Genomic DNA, 18843 nt, shown 5'->3' on the forward strand with positions numbered 1-18843 from the left:
AATGATGTACATGTAGATGAAATGCCTGCATGTAGGATTGCTGGGGACCTATTCAAGAGTGAGCTCAGGACACGAAACACGTTCTTCACACCCGCACCTTCCAACTTTTCTCTGTAATACTTTGATATCTCCTTGTGAATGAGACAACAGACGGCATGAATCTGAGTTAGGTACTGATGGCGGTGTTTGTAGCTTTATCCAGCGCCTTTCGAGTTTTCGCCGTGATCGTCTAACTTGGTGAATTTCATTCGTTTACCATGGTGGATGACGGCAAAAACTATGAACACGCTTGGTGGACGGACAATGTTTGTTGAGCACATCCAGAATGGTACTGTGGTAGAATGCAACCTGATCATCAACATCACCGTCGAAAGGAAACGCTTCACTGATGTCAGTGATGAAGGAACCGTGCATGTTAAAATCACCCATGATGAGAAGCTTCCAGGAATGCGTAGTCAGCTTACAAACAAGTTCCTTAAACTCCTGAAGAAACTCCTGTGTCTTAAATCCATTCCTCAAGGAGGGTGGAGGTCTGTAGATGACGACATAACATATTGACCGTGAGGGATTGGTAACAGCAGCTAGTTCAAAGGTGTCGTGAGGAGAAAAGATGTTGATGTTTGCAGTGGACAAGTTCAACGCAGTTTTGTACATGACTGCTATCCCACCATGAGGGTCATTCCTACCACGGGCCACATTTAAGAATGTATAACCCGCTGGTTTGCACTCATTAATGACAACCGAATCACCACTATGCAACCAGGTCTCCGTAAGGAACATGACATCCACATTGTTATTAATAACATGTTCAAGCAGCTAGATAGTCTTATTCCTCACCGAATTGCAGTTCCACAATTGAACATTCAGTTTACAATCATGTTCCCGAGGTACATTCACAATGTTACTCATATTTCTGCTATTGTCATTACGTACCTCATAGCGTCAAATCCTATCAGCGAGATTCGATTCCGTGTATACACGAATCTGTCTCTATTTTCGCCTTCCACCACTCTTGCCAAGATGCTTCCTGCATCTTCTCTGATGACCAGCACTGTGTTTTGATTTCAAGAGAAGATTTACACGTGCCTGCCTGAGTATGTCAACCTCTCTGCTCTGAGGATTCAGGTGTAGAAGAAAATGTCTATCGTAAATAAGTCGTATACTGTCCTGTGCAGTATCAGCCATTTTGAATTCAGTGTCCAATTCTGAAGAAGGCAGCGTCAAGGCCAAGGCTGGGAGAACAATGCTGGTGGTAGCGCCCGTCTCCATTGTTACCTTGGGGCATGAAAGGGCAACTTTATTGTCGTGGCTGACCGAACTTGAATGAGTAATGCTTGTAAACAGGCAGCAATGACAAGCGAACCCATCACAAAATGGATCATGCAGGGAAACTGAATGCCAGCAGTAGCTGAGGCAAACAATGAAATCCTTCAAGCGCACACACCACGGGCTGAAAATGTCAAGAAATCGTCCAGTAGGTTCCTGAAGATATATCCAAACCTCTGTTACTATTTTGAACAAACTTCAAATGAAATGTCCAAAGCATTCAGGGGGATATATTGAGAGGAGATAAAGGGGTCGACTTGCTAGGCGCGCCATCATTCAACAACTGTATATGCCTTTGGAACGAAATTTTTCCATAATGACAGCATTTTTATGCAATATGATGGCAATAATATGCTAGTCAACTGTGGAAATCTCTGCTGTCGTTTTGCGTTCGTTCTTAAGACATGGCTGATAATGTTAAACATCAATTTTATAATTGTGATATGGTCAGTACAATTTCATATTATGATGTAGCTCCATGGGAAAGTAAACATGAAGTTATAGAAACAAACTGTCCATTTAAGAGAAGCATATCAGATCTACTTCAATCACCAAGGGAGAATTTTTGCGCCTTTTTCAAAATTTGTCGTCTATAAACGCAAATTTGAGCCATCGCCGAATCCCTGTACTTGCTCACCGCTGACAGAGGTATATGCACGCGAAATATGGCCAGAGCCCCGTACATGTTCCCTAGCGGCAGGGACGTCTATCTGAACAAACCCCCGGCAATGCACGGTGAGCACACAAGACCGAAGGACCTAATGCCGATGAAAAGATAACCTCTTCGACACGACGTTTCTTCTTTCATAGTCCGCCTTATGACGATGAAATTTTGTATACCTAATCTATCGTGTCCTACCTTGTAATGGTGGTCCTCTCTCCGCGCGGTCACAGAACAATTGTACAGGGTGTATGGCGAGTTACCAAAGTAGTACCTAACCTGGTTATGGGCTGGTCCTGTAAGACTGTGTCACACCTTTCCTGGCAAGCCTTGGGTGCGACTTGCGAAGAACATTTTTTACCACACGGAGGTCCCCGCAGAGGCGGGAGTTGCCTGCCAGGTGCTACCACTAACAGTAACGGCTTCCTACTGGCGTTCTGCATGAACCTCTGCGTGCAATACAGGCGACTCACCCGGAAAAAGGTTTTGGTCGTACTCAAAACTTGGCTGCGGGTAAACGGACTTGCGTGCGCTCCTTCGGGCAACTACGGGTAAGATACGCGCTAGGTACTATCAAGTGCAGACCAACTGCGGAGAGCTCCTGATAGCATATTTTCCCCATAAGTGAACCCGCAAAATTTCCCAGATACGGTGTGACAAGAACTTGAGCATGTTCAAAACTTGTTCCGAGTGAGTCGTGGGGGTTTGCCCGCAGAGGTACGCGTAGAACATCAGTCCAGTAGGAGACCCTTACCGGCAGCACCTCGCAGGCAACTCCAACGCAGGTACTTCGCATTACCCGTAAGTCGCTCGTGACAGAAAATGGATCGGTTTCGAAGCTCTCACGCAGGTCACACGGGATACACGCAAGTAGAAGGTAAGTATATAGCACGCTTATAGCAGGTAAGACACAAGTGCGAAACTCCCAAACATTCTTGTTAGCCCGCAGAAAATTCTCCTGCGTGTTGGAAAACCCCTGCTCGCAGCAAACCCGCGTAGATTGCCCGGAAAAGTGTGACACGGCCTTGACGGAGTAAAGATCTAATCGCCCTCTGCCTTCCGAGCTCTCTTGCTCATTTCCTCTCTACATTCTTTAAGCTGTTCGATTCAATTCGTTTATGTTGATTTTCATCAAACAAAATTAACGCATGATACAAAGTATACATTACACAATATTGTCCAATTAAGAAAAAGACATAAAATTATGTCATAAAGTGTGTACGAGTAATTGTATAACGACAAAGCAATGCAGAATATAATGCAATGGTGACAGGAGTAAATGCTATTCTATCTTTCCGATGAGTGTCTGCCTGCCTGGTAATACATTTGTGTGTAGGTAGGGTATGGGCGCCAGTCTCCTGGAAAAGCCAAAACTTCACAAATGTTGGCGGGAGGGTCTCGACCCTCTTGTTGAAGTGAATGGCACATGAAGTCTGTACAGCGGTACGCGAACAGGCAAGTGAACTCCATTCTCCTTTCCTCATTCCTCTCCTGTACTTGGGTGTGCTTAAAGATGGTCTAGGTACGGGGTGTAGAGACTCTGTATAGAGTGAGTATGTTTGTTGCTCGGCTGCTACAATCTACTTGTTAGATTGTAGCACAGGTAATCATCCATCCCCTACTATCTCTCGCGAGTTGGCTCCATGAACCACACACCGGTAAATCGCTTCAGTAGGCGGCCCACACCTCGTAAGGTTTAACATTGGATGACTGGGCGATCGAGCTGCCAGACAGCCAGCAGAGCCCCAGATGGATTCAACAACCGAGTGTTCAATAATTGCCTATCCCTGTGGACTGCGGTCGTGGATCTCCAGCGGTGGAGCAGGGAGGCAGGCCTTTTCAGCCCGTTCAAGAAAACTTGCATGCGAGGACACTCCGATATAAGACCTACAACTGATCATATCGCTGCCACGTCCCAGCTTATACTTGGCCACGGCACACGACCTTGGGTGTACAAGGTGTGACCAGTACTGCAACCCATTATTATAAGGTCTTTCGCGCAGGCCCGAGGACTACATCCATGCAGGCTGTTCAGGATCAGGGGCGCGTGTCATAAAACTTGTCATCAGTGACAACACCCTTTATACATCTATGACAAATTTGCCCTCAGCAAATCAGAAGCAAGGATTTCAGGTAGCTTGTCACATCTATGACAAATTGTCACTGATGACAAGTTTTAAGAAACGGGTCCCTGATCGCTTGATGCTGAGAGAAGACGACGGACATCACTCGGCACAAGAAGGACTGGTGGAACCGCCTCCCTGATCCAAAGCATCAGCGTGGACATTGGTCTTATGAGGCCCTCATTTGGAAAGTCAGAGGTGACCGTGGTCATGCTTTGCTTCAATGCCGTAATCGCGTGTGGCCTGTTCCACTGTGTTTTGTTGTTATTGGTGTTCTTAGGAATCTCACGGTTTATAGTATATCTGTGTGTCGTGGTTGATGTAAGAGATTTTGTAAGAAGTGCTTGATGGTCATCACCGATGGTTTGTCTAATGTTGTTGTTTTGTTGTTGTTGTTTTTTTTTTTGGAAGGGGGTTCTTCAAGGATGAAATGTACTATGTCGAAATCGCGAATCATAAATGTACGCATACGTTGTAATCGTGTGGCCAAATGTGCAGAAAACGAACATCACCTTGCGCTTCTGACACTGATGCCTTCGCCGAAAGGGCTGTTCTGGGCACAGTTCATAATGAACATGAGACGAACAACACATTGACATCTACATAACAACTCGTTCATTCGTTCAGTTATACTATTTGCAAAGTGCAACAAACATGTAATTTTGTTGTGGATATTTCGTAGAGACTGGCCTCTCCTTCAATCTTCTACTTTCTTCAGATACTCTTCCTTCGAATCCTTGTCAAGATCAGTCGAGCTTGTATACGCTGTCTTTTTTTTCATACCAGCCAAACTTGTAAATGCGCTTGAATATTTTTTTTTTCATGTATGATATCACTTACTTTGTCTTCAGTGTTAAACTGTTAACAATAATTCGTTTCCGTAAGATTCACTCTTAGCTATTAAGGCGATTCGTTTTTTCGTGAGGAGGAAATTGTGTTACTGATTCCTCATTGTTTATACGTATTTCAATATGTTGCATTCGATATTTTCGCACTCTGTGTTGGCATGTAAGCAACCTTGCACTCTTCGCTAAATTAAAAAGACATACCATTATTGCTGACAAGAGGACATTTGTGTTACTTCAGGTTCCTAGCCAGATTTTTTTTTTTAATGAGGAGCTGCGTAGGTCAAGATAACGGACCTTTGATAACTGAGGCTCAATAGGGATAGGGTGTGTCAAGGGTCAATGGTAATCTCCACTTTTGATATAGTTACAAAATCATCATTCAAAAAAGGGTATAAAAATTGCTAAATCGTGTCAGTTGTCACATATTTATCTGTGTGTGAGTCTTAAATGTGTACTAAAGCTTATGGAGCTTGATCAAACGGGGACGATGTTGGAAGGGAGTCCTCTTCTCATACGAGGGAGCTTTTACATTTAGAACTGAAATCTAACACCCAGGTTCACACTTTGATGGATTTTTTTCACAATTGTCAGTCAGAAATAATAAAAATTCATACAAGGTGACAGTGTAAGTGGCTAAATCATGGTATAATTTATTTGTCACCAAATGATCAGCTTATCTACGTATAATATTTGGTGTGAACTACCCTAAAGATCTATGGAGACGGACCGAAGGGAGGGTGTGGGAGGAGGTCCCCTTCCCACACGATTGAGCTTTTGCTGTTATAGAATTAAAATGATCGTAATATTTTCAAACATTTTAGCCCCAGAAGTAAGAAAATGTTAAACTCAGAAACAATTTGAATAACAAAATCGTGGCATCCGTCACCTCTTGAGCCACTGCGTGCGTCTTCTTACTATGAGTTTATGGAGGCGAGGCGTACCTAAGGAGGAGTGTGTAGGAAGGAGTGTCTCCATTCCACATCTGGAAGCATTCCACTGTCGCACTATGTGATGCACTATCTGTGGTGGAATGCAATCGGTTAAATGAATAAAGTAAGCAAGCTTGTACCCAGAATCAGAGGAAATGTGAATGTCGAAATCATTGTAAAGCTGTCACCTATATCCTCATATGCGTCTTCACTCTATATTATGTTTATGGAGGAGGAGAGAAGAGGAATGCCCCCCCCCCCCCACACACACATACACGCACACGTAAGAGACAAAGCTTTTGTATGTTTAGAATTAAGATTCCGTAAGATTCAGATTAAGATCTGCGAACACTTTATGAAAGACTTTGAACACCGTTGAATATTTCCCAAATTTTCAGTTATTTCGAGAAGGGAGGATTACCTTTTAGGCATTTTCCGAGGTGGATGTAAAAAAAAAGGAAAAAGAAAAAGAATTTTAGGGTACCGTCTGATGCGTGCACGAAGGCGTTTTATTTTGTTTATCTGTCAGGTTACACATTTTTCGATTTTGCTTTGTAGTATATAGGTTCCACATTATGCATATATTCATATTTGCTTATATTTGTTTATTTCCATTACAGATTCACTGTCTTGTGTTTAGCTTGTGTTGAAAAAAAAGAATACTAGTATTGTGTGAAAAATGGATTATGGAACAATGAATGAATAAAAAAATTGCCTGCACGTATCCTAATTGGTCTATACTTGCTCTCAATCTTGTCTGTGTCCTTATTCTAAGATTTCACTAAACTTTTCAGATGGTATTATTGCAAGGATAACTAGAAAAGCACTCTGAGAGCGCAGACCTCCGCCAAGCAGTCACTTTCCACCAATGATCTTGCTCTACCCAAAGGGACACTTCTCATCTCCACCACTGGGGAAAAGCTCTTTGGGCTCTTCCATAGAGATCAGTGATTTCCGTGATTTCCACTTTTAAATCGTTCGTTATCATTCTTACAAATTTGATATCTCTTGAAGTCTGCAAACAATTGAGTATATGAATATAAGAACGACCCAAGTCCAATTTTTGGCCAAATTCAGTTTGACATGGGAAATTGTAGCTTATGCATGGACTCATCTTGTGTATAAATGATAAATCCTAATTACCCCCGGAAGTGCCTGAAATAAATGAGTTAAATCTTATATGAATGTAAGAATGAAGGACTTGGGTCATTCTTACATTCATATTATAGCGCCCTCTCTGGTCCTTCTCTCATCTCTATAGCAGAATATCATGTACATGAATTAAAGAACGACCCAAATCCATATGAATCAAAGAACGACCCAAGTCCATCACACAAAATGGCCTCTCCACAATTAATGTTAATGTTAATTGTCATAATAATATATGTTCTAATTTGTATATACAATGTTGCCTTCCCATCACAGTTAAATAGAATATTATTGGACAAACAAAAAAGATATGAATTTTTTTTTTTAGTTTACTCGAAATGGTCTTCCATGGACTAGGGTCGTTCTTATATTCATATACTCCATATTCTCCTAAATAACCATACCACGGCATAATTTGTGATAATTAAACGATCATTGTAGGTTGACAAAGTACACACGTTACTGTATACATCCTATAGCGCTCGCAGTTGTTTTTATTCCTGATTTCCCGGCTCCGGTTGTATGCCGTGTCCTTTCAAATTGACAACATGTGGGATGAGTACGGCGTGCCGTGCTTGTGCTAGACGGTTTAGCACGAACCTGACGCCGTGTTCATTTTCTGTTCGTGCTGTCTTCACGCCGAATCGAGATTTAATATGGGCAGTGGTTTTGGATGGACACGGCGTGCCTCGGTGGACGTGCCATGATTTTGTGGCTAATATGAAAGGGGTATTTTACATTAAAAAAAAAACAAACAAACAAATAAACAAACAAACAAACAAACAACAACAACAACAACAAAACACTGTTCTAAATAGACCATGGAGACAATATAGGAGGAATTTAGGAGCAATGCTAATAATCCTTGCTTGACTATCGAAACCTACACCTTCAATAGGACGGATATCGCTTCGATCGTCGACTTGCAAACCGGCTCTCTGGATCTCCTTCTCTACATCGGCAAGGGAAACGGTGGGGGAGGGTTCTCTCTGCCCCTGTAATTCTGAGCGATTCCGGTAAGAATGGTTGTAACCAGATTATCTATATCTGTAACAAATAATGTACGTTTGGTGATTGTTTTAGTTATGTCGCCCACGTAGATTTGTCTATCATAGTGTGGTCATCTCTGCAGTGCGTATCAAAAAAAGGAAGCAATTCCTTAGGAGGGCTACTGTCTTATTGTCAGCTATGGAGAGCACAATGTTAGTTGTACGAAAATGGGAACTCTTCTTCTTTCCATTGATACCTAATTGTGTTGACAAACGTCGTGCGTGACTAAGCACATGAACTTTAAAGACAGCAATTAATAACAAATTATACTTTTACCAAGTTTGGGTATTATTGTAAAGAAGCAATGTATGTCTCACTGCATGGATGAGGACTGTTAATGGAAGTGGTCAAATTATCAGGCCAGCTTGCACAACTGCAGCTTCATGTCTAGGGTTTCTTCTAACCCTTTATGATTAATATCCTTCAACATGGTCACGTTGTCGAATACTTGGTCGTAACCATACATGCTAACTCATTATACATTTTCTCTCTTCATATTCAATCTCAATCATAATTCGTTCTATGCGTTGAATATGAACAGAGAAAATGGGCTGTGTGTGTTGGCCTGCCGCCTCTGTGGGTGTGACGAAGTTATCGGACAGGTGGTCATGTTAAAGGTTACAAACCGTGAAATGTTAGGATAAACCATAAACACATTGCCAAACCCTGAACACAAACCTACATTCTAACAGGCAGGTCCATTTGGCCACTTTCATTGACAGATGTCATCCATGCAGTGAGACATGAATTCTTCCTTCCCGATAACACGCAACCTTGGAAAACGTGCAATTTGTCATTGACGTTGTCTTCAAAGTTCATGTGCTCAGTCATGCATGATATTTGTCAACATAACTAGGTATCAATGAAACAAGGAAGAGTTCTCCTATCCTTACAACCAACATTTCGCTCTCCATAGACGATAATTATTATGAAACAGTAGCCTTCCAAATTTGGATGACTTTTTTTTTTATACGCACAGTATATCGGTTTGAAAATGTTTCTGTTTTAATATGCCTGTGGAAAGGGGGGGGGGTTGGATAACAAGTTCGTGGACAGTCAAGGTTGGGGCCATTCCGTCCTCGTCCATTTAATGAGAATGCAAATCGGTAGACTCAAATGAAGCATTTAAAAATACTCTCATATTAGGTGGTCGCTTTTTTTCCCATTGTTCTTTCTATGCTAATTCAATGGGCTTTCAATTTCGTTCAACTATCACGGAATAAGAAATCTACACTTAAAACTGACTGTATTCTATTCCCGTCTCCTAATCTTTATCCGACGTGTCCTCGTCTCATACTATTTCTTTAATTCATCCTGTCTGAGTTGCCTTGTCCGCTTCTGCTATAAGCAACTGCAAAACACATATTTCTGTAAAATATCTTGCTTTTAGTGTTGACAGTGATTGTGGTAGGTTGCTGAGTTACTCGCAAAAACAACATGGAGTCGAAAAAAAAAAAAAAAGCCTAACATACAATCTGTCCTATTGCTCTTTTGAATATCTACTTTTTTTTTCCGTAGGTTGTGGAGGTTATTTCAACGAGTCATCGGGCTCTTTCACTAGCCCAAATTATCCCAGCAACTACGACAATGGTGTGACGTGTGACTACCTTTTCTTTGCCGGTGACGGAGAGACCATTACAGTCACATTCGACGATTTCAGCCTCGAGATCTCTACAAACTGCAGATATGATAAAATCTCGGTATGTCTCAAACACACACACACACACACACACACACACACACACACACACACAAACACACTTAAATTGATATATATTATATGAGACCATGCATTACAGAACGAACAAAAAATCGCACCCATTGATTTTACTTGGGGATTCAAAAAAAGGTCAAATGGGTCAACCGAATCATCCTTGAGTTTTTTTTAATATATTTTCTGAAACAGCTATTCTTCTCCTACACAATCCTTCAGTTTAGGATCATAACATGAATGAGAAAGTGTGTTTTCAGTAGTTTTTCTGTAACCTTTTTTGAAGTTAGAGTAGAAAATATCAGGTATGTCTTAGAGGCCCCTTTTCATTTCTTAAAATCCTTTTCATATTCTTTATTTTCAAGTCTTATAACTTGAAAGGATCAGGCTATAAAGTGCTTTGAAAGTTGGTATTAATCATAAACATAATGTGTTGATAGAAAATACACAATTTCAGTTTAATCTGATAATCCCTTCATTGCTGTTGTTCCGGTGGTTTACATCCTCTGTTTTGTCCCTTTCACTGCATAACTAGGACGACTTGGTAAGGATTAAGCACATGGATAGACTCTGTACTTTAGAGCCTCTTTTCTCAGTTCCCACTTTTCCACTTTTTTTTCAAGTATTTAGATTGAATTTGATTTGAGTTATACATCATTTTAAAGCTTACCGTCTGTTCTTTCACAATCTTTCCCTAACTACAGATCCCTGACTGGTTTTTTTTTTCGTTGGTTTTTTGGTGCAGGGTCACATATTATGTATATATATAATTTATATGTGACCCTGCACCTCAAAACAAACAAAAAGTCGCCAGACATGAATTTTTAGTTAAGACCATATTCTGAAAGAGCAGACTTTAAGCTTTAAAATGATGTATAATTCAAATTAAATGGACTCTCTTAACCTATCTAAATATTGGAAAGAAAGCACAAACTCAGGAAAAGTGTGAACTGAGAAAAGAGGCTCTGAAGTACAGTGTCTATTCAAGCGCTTAATCTTTACCAAACCGTGCTGGCTGTGCCATGAATGGGACAAAAAAACAGGAAGTAAACCACCAGAGTAACAACAATGAAGGGATTATCAGCTTAAACTGCAATTAAGCATGCCTCATTAACACATTCTGTCCACAATTAATGCCAACTTTCAAAGCAGTAGCACTATCCTTTCAAAAGTTATTAGAGTGAAAGTGAAGAGTGTGGACAAGGTTTTTCAGAAATGAAAAAGGGATTCTAAAGACACACCTAATCACACTATTCTACCAAAAATGTTCGAGATAAACTGCTAAAGAAACACACTTTCCTGCCCGTTTTATGATAGCAAATTCTAGCATAATGTAAAAGAAGACCCGCTCTTTCAGAAAATATAAAAAAGTCAAGTTCGGCTAGGTTGACCCATTTCACTTATTTTCAGTCCTCGCGCACAATAAGTGTGTGCGACTTTATGTTCGTTTTGAGGTGCACGGTCATATATATATATATATATATATATATATATAATATATACATATATATATATATATATATATAATATATATACATATATATATTTACATTATAAAAAATAAATATACATATAGATAGAGAGAGAGCAACAATAATAACGTCACAGTAGAGCAATGCATTAAATACCAATTGCCTTGATTTTAATTCAAAATATGAGTTTTCGGGGCCCCCTTCGTCAGGAATGACAATGAATCAGTGCTAAGAACAACAATGACATTGATACCAATGAAACCGTTATTTTTTTTACAATGACAAATGTCACCATAAGGACGATGTTGGTGATAGGTAGGATTACTGTGGCATATTGATATCGGTTTGTTGTACTCAATATCTTTATCTCTCCAAGATCTACGACGGATCTTCAGTAGCTGACCCTCTCTTGGGTCAGTGGTGCGGCACCGACAGCCCCGGGGTTGTGGTCGGGGTGAGACAGTCGCTGCTCATTCGATTCGAGAGCGACTTTTCCGTTAGCTTCCGTGGCTTCTCCGCATCCTACATCATAGAACCTCCTGAAACTGGAGGTGAGATAAATAAATGAATAAACGAACAAAATGAATAAATGAATAAATGACTAAATGAATAATTGAATAAATGAATAAATGTACAAATATATGAGGTATATAATATATATATATATATATATATATATATATATATATATGAATATATAAATATAAATTATATATATATAAACGTTCATAGGGCGATACCTAGATAGGGCAGATACGTCTGTAAAGGGAGGTAGCTTGAAAGGAATTCTTTCCAAAGGGGAAATTTTCGATCCCCCATTATATAATGTTTTGACAATATTTTTTTTTTCAGTACTTTATCACTGATCTCAGGACTATTCCGTAGTGGAATACATATGGCGTGGTATGTGCAGATTGAGAACTGTACCATCAATCCAATTTAATGGAGATTGGCAGCGATGCAGCAATATATATATATATATATATATATATATATATATATATGTATATGAAGAGTTTGTTTGCAAAAACCGATAAGTCCATTTATATATATAATTATATATATGTATATATATATTATATATATATATATATATATATATATATATATATATATATATATATATTGGTGCATTTATTGGATGTGTATGTACCGGTATATCTTTTTTTTATCGAAAAAAAGTATTATCTTATTAACTTAGTGGTAAAATATTCTTTTGGGGCTTTTAATAATTCAATTCTTTATTGATCCCATATTAAAGACCCGTCATAATCTCTCAAAAATTGCATTCAACGTTTACATTTTCTGAAATGTATTATGCTTTTTATCAAAATTTCCCATAAATATGATTTATTCTGCATTTCCCCTAATGCTTAGAAAGAGCACTATAATCTATGTTATACGAACTACATGCGCAAGTGTGTGTTTCTTTCGTTATGTTTATGATAAATCTGCCGGTTCTTCGATATCACATGTTATCTATCACTATATGCTATCGCTTTTATTCTACTGCTACTGCTTGTGGTAATACAACCATTACAATTAAGACAACAATATTGCAAAGAGAAAAGCCACCTTTACTGGGAGTTGTATAGTATACAGTTTGAACCTACCTTATATTTACGACGGTATTCTCTCTACTGACCATTCATTTTGAGTTTGCTTCATATTTGGGAATCTTTCAGCACAAAACATGTTTAGAACAAATTCGTCATTCAATGCATACTCAACCCGTTTTAAAGATAATCTTCGAGTTCCAAGTTGTCGCTTAACAACAAGGTCTCATTCTATTCGATTCACAGGGGCGCATGAATGTAATTTAATTTCTTCTGATCTTAAATCCAGTACTACACTTACTCGTTTCAGAACCCTATTCAAACGCATTACATTTAAAAAACTATCATCCTTGACTGAGTAGACTTCAACAGCTGTACTTTTTCTTCTTTCTTTATCTCCGTTTCTTCACCCTCTAACCAATCTCTTGCATTGCATTTTTACTGAGTGTATGCTTGCGTATGTCTGTGTGTATATTGTAACGTAATTCTGTATTTTTTAATTTACTACTTATGACAAAAAAATTTCGATATACTTAATATATGCTTAATTGCATTTTTGTTATTGATTGTTTAATTGCTGCAAAGGGGCCCCATAACAAGCACTAGTTGCTTACAAGGGGTCCCGGCCTTTGAATGTTATGTCTTTTATAATGTGCATTTTTTTTTATGTTGTATCATACAGTTGCCGAATAAATTGAAATTGAAATTGAAATTGAAAGCTGAGATTTTGTCACAGCATGCTATGTTTTATGTCAGTTCTTGTGCTTTGATATCATAAACATTTCGACTAATTTATATTTCTGACGCCTAGAAACCAATGTGATTGTTATCAACAGATCAAGGGAAGATACGGACAGAAATCCAATTCAATCAAAACGTACTCTCTAAAAAATCGAGTGAAAATATTCACTCCTGAAGAAGTGAATACAAAAAAAGAGTGAATTTAGCTTAAAATTGGAGTAAACTTTGTGTGAAAATGTTCATTTTCGCTCTTTTTTATTCGGGATCACTCGAAGATTTTGGAGTGATCCTTGAGGTCACTCTAAAACGAGTGAAAATAAAAATTTTCACTCAAAATTCACTCCAATTTCACTCTAAATTCACTATTTTTTGTATTCACTCCTTTCCAGAGTGAATATTTTCACTCGTTTTTTTTTTGTTGTTGTTTCTTTAGAGAGTTGTATTATTTTACAAATCATGGAAATTAATGATAACTCTCCTTTACCCGCCCAAGTCTCTTCGGAAAAGTAAACTTACAATTCATTGATAGTCAAAATCGCTTATGGATCGGAGTAATCGTTGATTATGCCCTTAATGGTAACTCTCGATTGCTAAAACGGTTGGTTGGTGAAAAGTTTTGTAATTGCTGTGCAATAACGTCTCCTCATTTTTGTACACCCCTGCATATGTATTTTTGTTGTTGTTGCTTAGATTAAGGGTTTTTTATAAATATTCATAATCCAGAGTTTTAAAAGAAAGTGATTGTACTGAGTAGTTTTTTTTTCTCCGTTGTTGTACTGTATACATGTATGTAAGTTTTTGTTGTTTTAGGTTAACAGTTGTGTGATTTTTATGTATAATTTCTCAATATGTTTATTGTAAACACCTTCAAATGTTATTTGTGAAGCACTGTGATTTTTATCTATATACACACTGTACATGTACTCTGTAAACTGAATGTATTTCAGCCTCTGGGCTGCCAATTTCAGGAACAATACACCTTATCAATTCAATTCAATTCAATAAAACGGGGCTCAGATGACATATCTTTACCCTACAAGTCAGGTGACGCATGGGCAATATCTCTCATATTAGAAATAAAAAAATAAAAAAAAAAGAATAGGTGCATCCATTAAGCAATAATGGGAGGGGCTTACGGTAAGACTTAGATATGAATGGTTTCGATAACATACCGTACATTTGTATTATATCAGTTAAAAGCAAACAAAATGATCAAGAGGAATCATTGTAACAATGCCTTTGTCACTATTCTGATCGTTCCGGTTTCAGATTGCGGACATGTTTTCACTAAGTCAACTGGACAGTTTACCTCGCCAAACTTTCCGAGTAACTATGGCAACAACGAGAGATGCTCATTCAAAATCGAGGCCGCCGCTGGCGAGACTGTCACACTCAGCTTTGACTCATTCGATCTGGAGAGTCACATCTCGTGTGCCTACGATGCCGTCGAGGTATAGTCCTCATTCCTCCTTTCTTCAGTTAAATTTCTTTCCTTTAAAATAGTGAATTTTACGTGCATGGCAAGGACAATTGTTATCAAATCCTTATAGAAATCATGGCAGTTATAAAATTATGAAGTTTTGCTTACTTTCACGAAGCAGTTCTTGAAAATTCAAAACAAAAATATAAATGAAAAGCTTGCAACCAAAAGGCGCTAAATACATTAAAAAATGATGGATTTAGCGCCTTTGGAAGCAAGCTCTTCAAATAGTGAATTGATGATATTACTGCCTTTAATCGTGTCATATTGATTGTACTAAAATCTTTTGAGAAATTTGCAGTTTTTTTTCAAGCCTCAAAATCAATTCCTAAAATGAATATAATTTGACAGATCGTCATTTTAAGGTTATTCGTGCCATTAATGATAATTGTCTTGATATTTATATAGATATATGATTAGTCTAATTTTGTATTCTTCTTCCTATCGCATAAGGCTGATGGAAATTCGGCCGAAGTGATGACATTATCAGTTCAAACAGTTGCATAATCATATCAACTGTTTGATAACTTTTTTGCAAAAAGTATCAAGTTTACAGAATATATGGTTCTCTTACGTTTGTTTTCTCTATCGTGACGTAAAATCTTAATCGTCCTGATGCATACTAGGTATCACTATTAAAAAAAAAAAAATCACGTTTTCACAGATGAATTGAGTAGAGGCAAAGATATTATGGGAGAGCACATAATTGAAGTTTTAAGAAAAGGGGACAACTCAATCAAAATGCATTCATCTTTACAGTCCCTGATCCGCACTGTAATTATTCATGATGTTACAGTGGGAGAACGATATGAAAAAAAAAAATATAGAGACAATTCAAATATATTGCATTTCTTCTCAAAGAACCTTAAAACCTTTCATAGAGGAGAGTTGATAATATTTCCCTCGACCTTCTTGTTCCTTCTTTGTTCACATGCTTGCCTGCATACATAAACCCAAGTATATGTTTGTGTGTCTGTTCGTGTCTGTGACTGTGACATGTGACATTTTATCACAGAACTACCCCCCCCCCCCCCCCCCCCGGAAAAAAAAACTGAAAAAGTCGCAAGACATGCATTTTATTGAAGTAAGGATTCTAAAAGAGCAGTCTTAAAGCTATAAAATGTTGTATTACTTAATTCAAGGAAACTCTCCGGAGCTACCGGAGCTATTGAAAGAAAGGACTCGCGCTTAATAAGAGTGTACTAAAAACTGAGAAAAAAAGCCTTAGAAGGGTAACTTTATAAAACTGCGTTTTGGGCAATGGAGGTGAACAAAAAGAATATAAATCTCCTTAAAGAACAATGAAAGAGTTATCAAATTAAGCTGAAACTGAGCTTGATCTGTTAACACATTATTCTTTATCAATGGCTACTGCAAATTTCCAACGCAGTATAATAGCATCATCTCTTCAAGTTATTTGACTTGGAAGTGAAGAATGATGTTTAAATGAAAAGGAACCTGTAAGACGTCGCTGGGGTGACAAAACCTCGTATCTCAAAAATGTCAAATGTTCAGGAGAGCAAAAAATCATGGCGGCCAAAGCACTATAGTGAATGGGAAAGCCTTTCCTTTGACATGTCATGGTGACCTCATTTTTGAAGTAAGACAGTTGGGTTTTGGCCAAGACATCACTTGACCCATTATTTGACCATTAAGCTTAAAAAAATTGACATTTTTGAGATACGAGGTCTTGTCACCCCAGCGACGAAGACCTACCTAATCACACTATTCTGCAAAGAAAGAAAGGAAGAGTTGTTCTAGAAAAAAAAATTCTTAAAGCACAATTCCTTAGTTTGGTTCATGATCAAAGACTTGAGAATTATGTAGCAGAAGAATTATTCTTTTATAAATTAATGTAAAAACAAAGAAAAGAATTGACTAGGTTAACCTCCTTCAGCTATAGTCTAGGTTCCGGCGTGAAATCAGGGTGTATGACTTGTTGTTGGTTTGGTGATACACGGTCACGTAATTGCTCCCTCTGGTTTACAACAAATTGTTCAAAAAGCAAATTTCAGTTATTGCTTTATCGCATACGTGTGAAATTGTCATAATAATATAGTTACCATTGTTTTTTATTTTAGATTTTGTTCATATCTGATGTATTTCTAGACATTATAGGTTATGTTTTGCATACTTCTCTTGCTTATTTCTACATTGAGGCTGAATGCACATCAATACACTTGAAAGAAGAATAAACAAATATATCTGAAAAGGGGGGAAAAGGACATGTGCTGTAAAGGCACCCTTACCGGCATTTTTTACTCATGCAACTCTTCCAGATCAGGGACGGCAATGGTAACCTCCTCCAAAAAGCGTGTGGCTCAGGAGTCCCGGATCCAATCACATCGACCAATAACGGAATGATCGTCGAGTTTACGAGTGACAGTTCGATCACCCGTGGTGGATTTGAAGCTTCCTATATCAAGCAGTAGATAAATGCTTTGCTGTTGTTATTGTTGTTTTTCCGCTCGTGTTTCTGTTTCTCAAACATGGGTAAGCATAAGCAGATTATTCCAGACAACCAACGGCGCAGATTGATAATATAATATACTAGTAGATGATATTTGTTGAGCAGTCAAAAGAAAGTCAATCAAATGTTGCATGAAATGCAATTTCCATGCTTTCTTGGTAACAACTGAAATACATTAACTGAAATTGAGGTAACCTAAAATACTGATGCCTCTCGAGAGAGTTGGCGAAATTGTACATTTTGTGCTTGACTTCGTTTCACTGCAATACAGAGAAAGTGAATGCATCATTATTTCTTTGTTTTGTGTTAATTTTCATAATTCATGAGAAACTTCTATATTTCAAGATAACAGCTAAAAGTGATTAAAACATTCTTCCTCAGAAAACATAATGGAAAAGTCCCATTTCTATCAGTTCATCTTTGCCATTATGAAAAATTAATATTATGTATAGCATATTTCTAGAGGACAACGGAATTAGACCTTATGAATCTTTATCAGGAGGATTTGTAAAATCCTCACAAGGTTTTGATGTGAGAGAGGTGAATTATAGAAGCAGAAATTGAAGAAAGGCTATCTTGCAGACAACACAAAGCAAGACGCACACTTCCACCTGGTATAAACAGTCCTACGTGCTACGTGTCAGTGCGGTGTGATAAATCATTGGTGACATCTTCGGAATGTATAACATGACTTCATTCAAAATAATCTTCGGAATATATAACATGACTTCATTCAAAATTATATTACATATATATATATAATTATCGTATATCATCCGTTCTTAGGCCAAGACAGGAAGTGTTAATAAGCAGAAAGAATCGACTTGCCTAATTTGGGCAGGTGGCTGTTCCTATAAATCTATTGTTATATTTTCGTGAAAGCGTGATGTGCACTCAAATCATAGGCTCTCTACATGTAGGTCCTAGATATGTGTGTGTGTGTGTGTGTGTGTGTGTGTGTCTGCGTATGTGTGTGTGTTTGAAACTACAAAAAAAACAATGATTTAATATTACTGTTGTCTTACTTGACAGACTTAAAGGCTAAAATACGGGGTACAACAATTTTCTAACATCTTTAAGTAAATTCCCACTTTTTAGTCGTAAGCAATTCAAATCACACAAACACACACACACACACATATAATATAGTATACATACTATTACAAACAATGGTAATTTCAGAGGGGCGCACCGGACGTGCGCCCCCTCTTCTTTCTTTTTTTAACAACTAAAAAAAAAAATGGGGGGGGGGGGGCATGCTCCCCCTTTAATTTTATTAAGGCGCCTCCCCTTTATGCACTTCCTAGATCTGCCCCTGATTTACAAA

At 38.1% G+C, this 18843-nt stretch overlaps 1 protein-coding gene across 1 annotated transcript; it reads left to right on the plus strand.

Annotated features, from left to right (window-relative positions):
- The first annotated feature begins 279 nt into the window (after positions 1-279).
- LOC139715946 (bone morphogenetic protein 1 homolog) lies at positions 280-17478 on the plus strand. Its single transcript, XM_071627496.1, has 6 exons — positions 280-530; positions 7935-8008; positions 9605-9786; positions 11646-11820; positions 14836-15017; positions 17326-17478. Exons 1-6 carry the CDS (start codon positions 280-282, stop codon positions 17476-17478), a joined length of 1017 nt encoding a protein of 338 aa, XP_071483597.1.
- Positions 17479-18843: the final 1365 nt, after the last annotated feature.

The sequence above is a fragment of the Diadema antillarum genome, unplaced genomic scaffold (assembly GCF_040938485.1).
Source record: "Diadema antillarum isolate AM-2024a unplaced genomic scaffold, OU_Dant_1.0 scf00000057, whole genome shotgun sequence".
NCBI lineage: Eukaryota > Metazoa > Echinodermata > Echinoidea > Diadematoida > Diadematidae > Diadema > Diadema antillarum.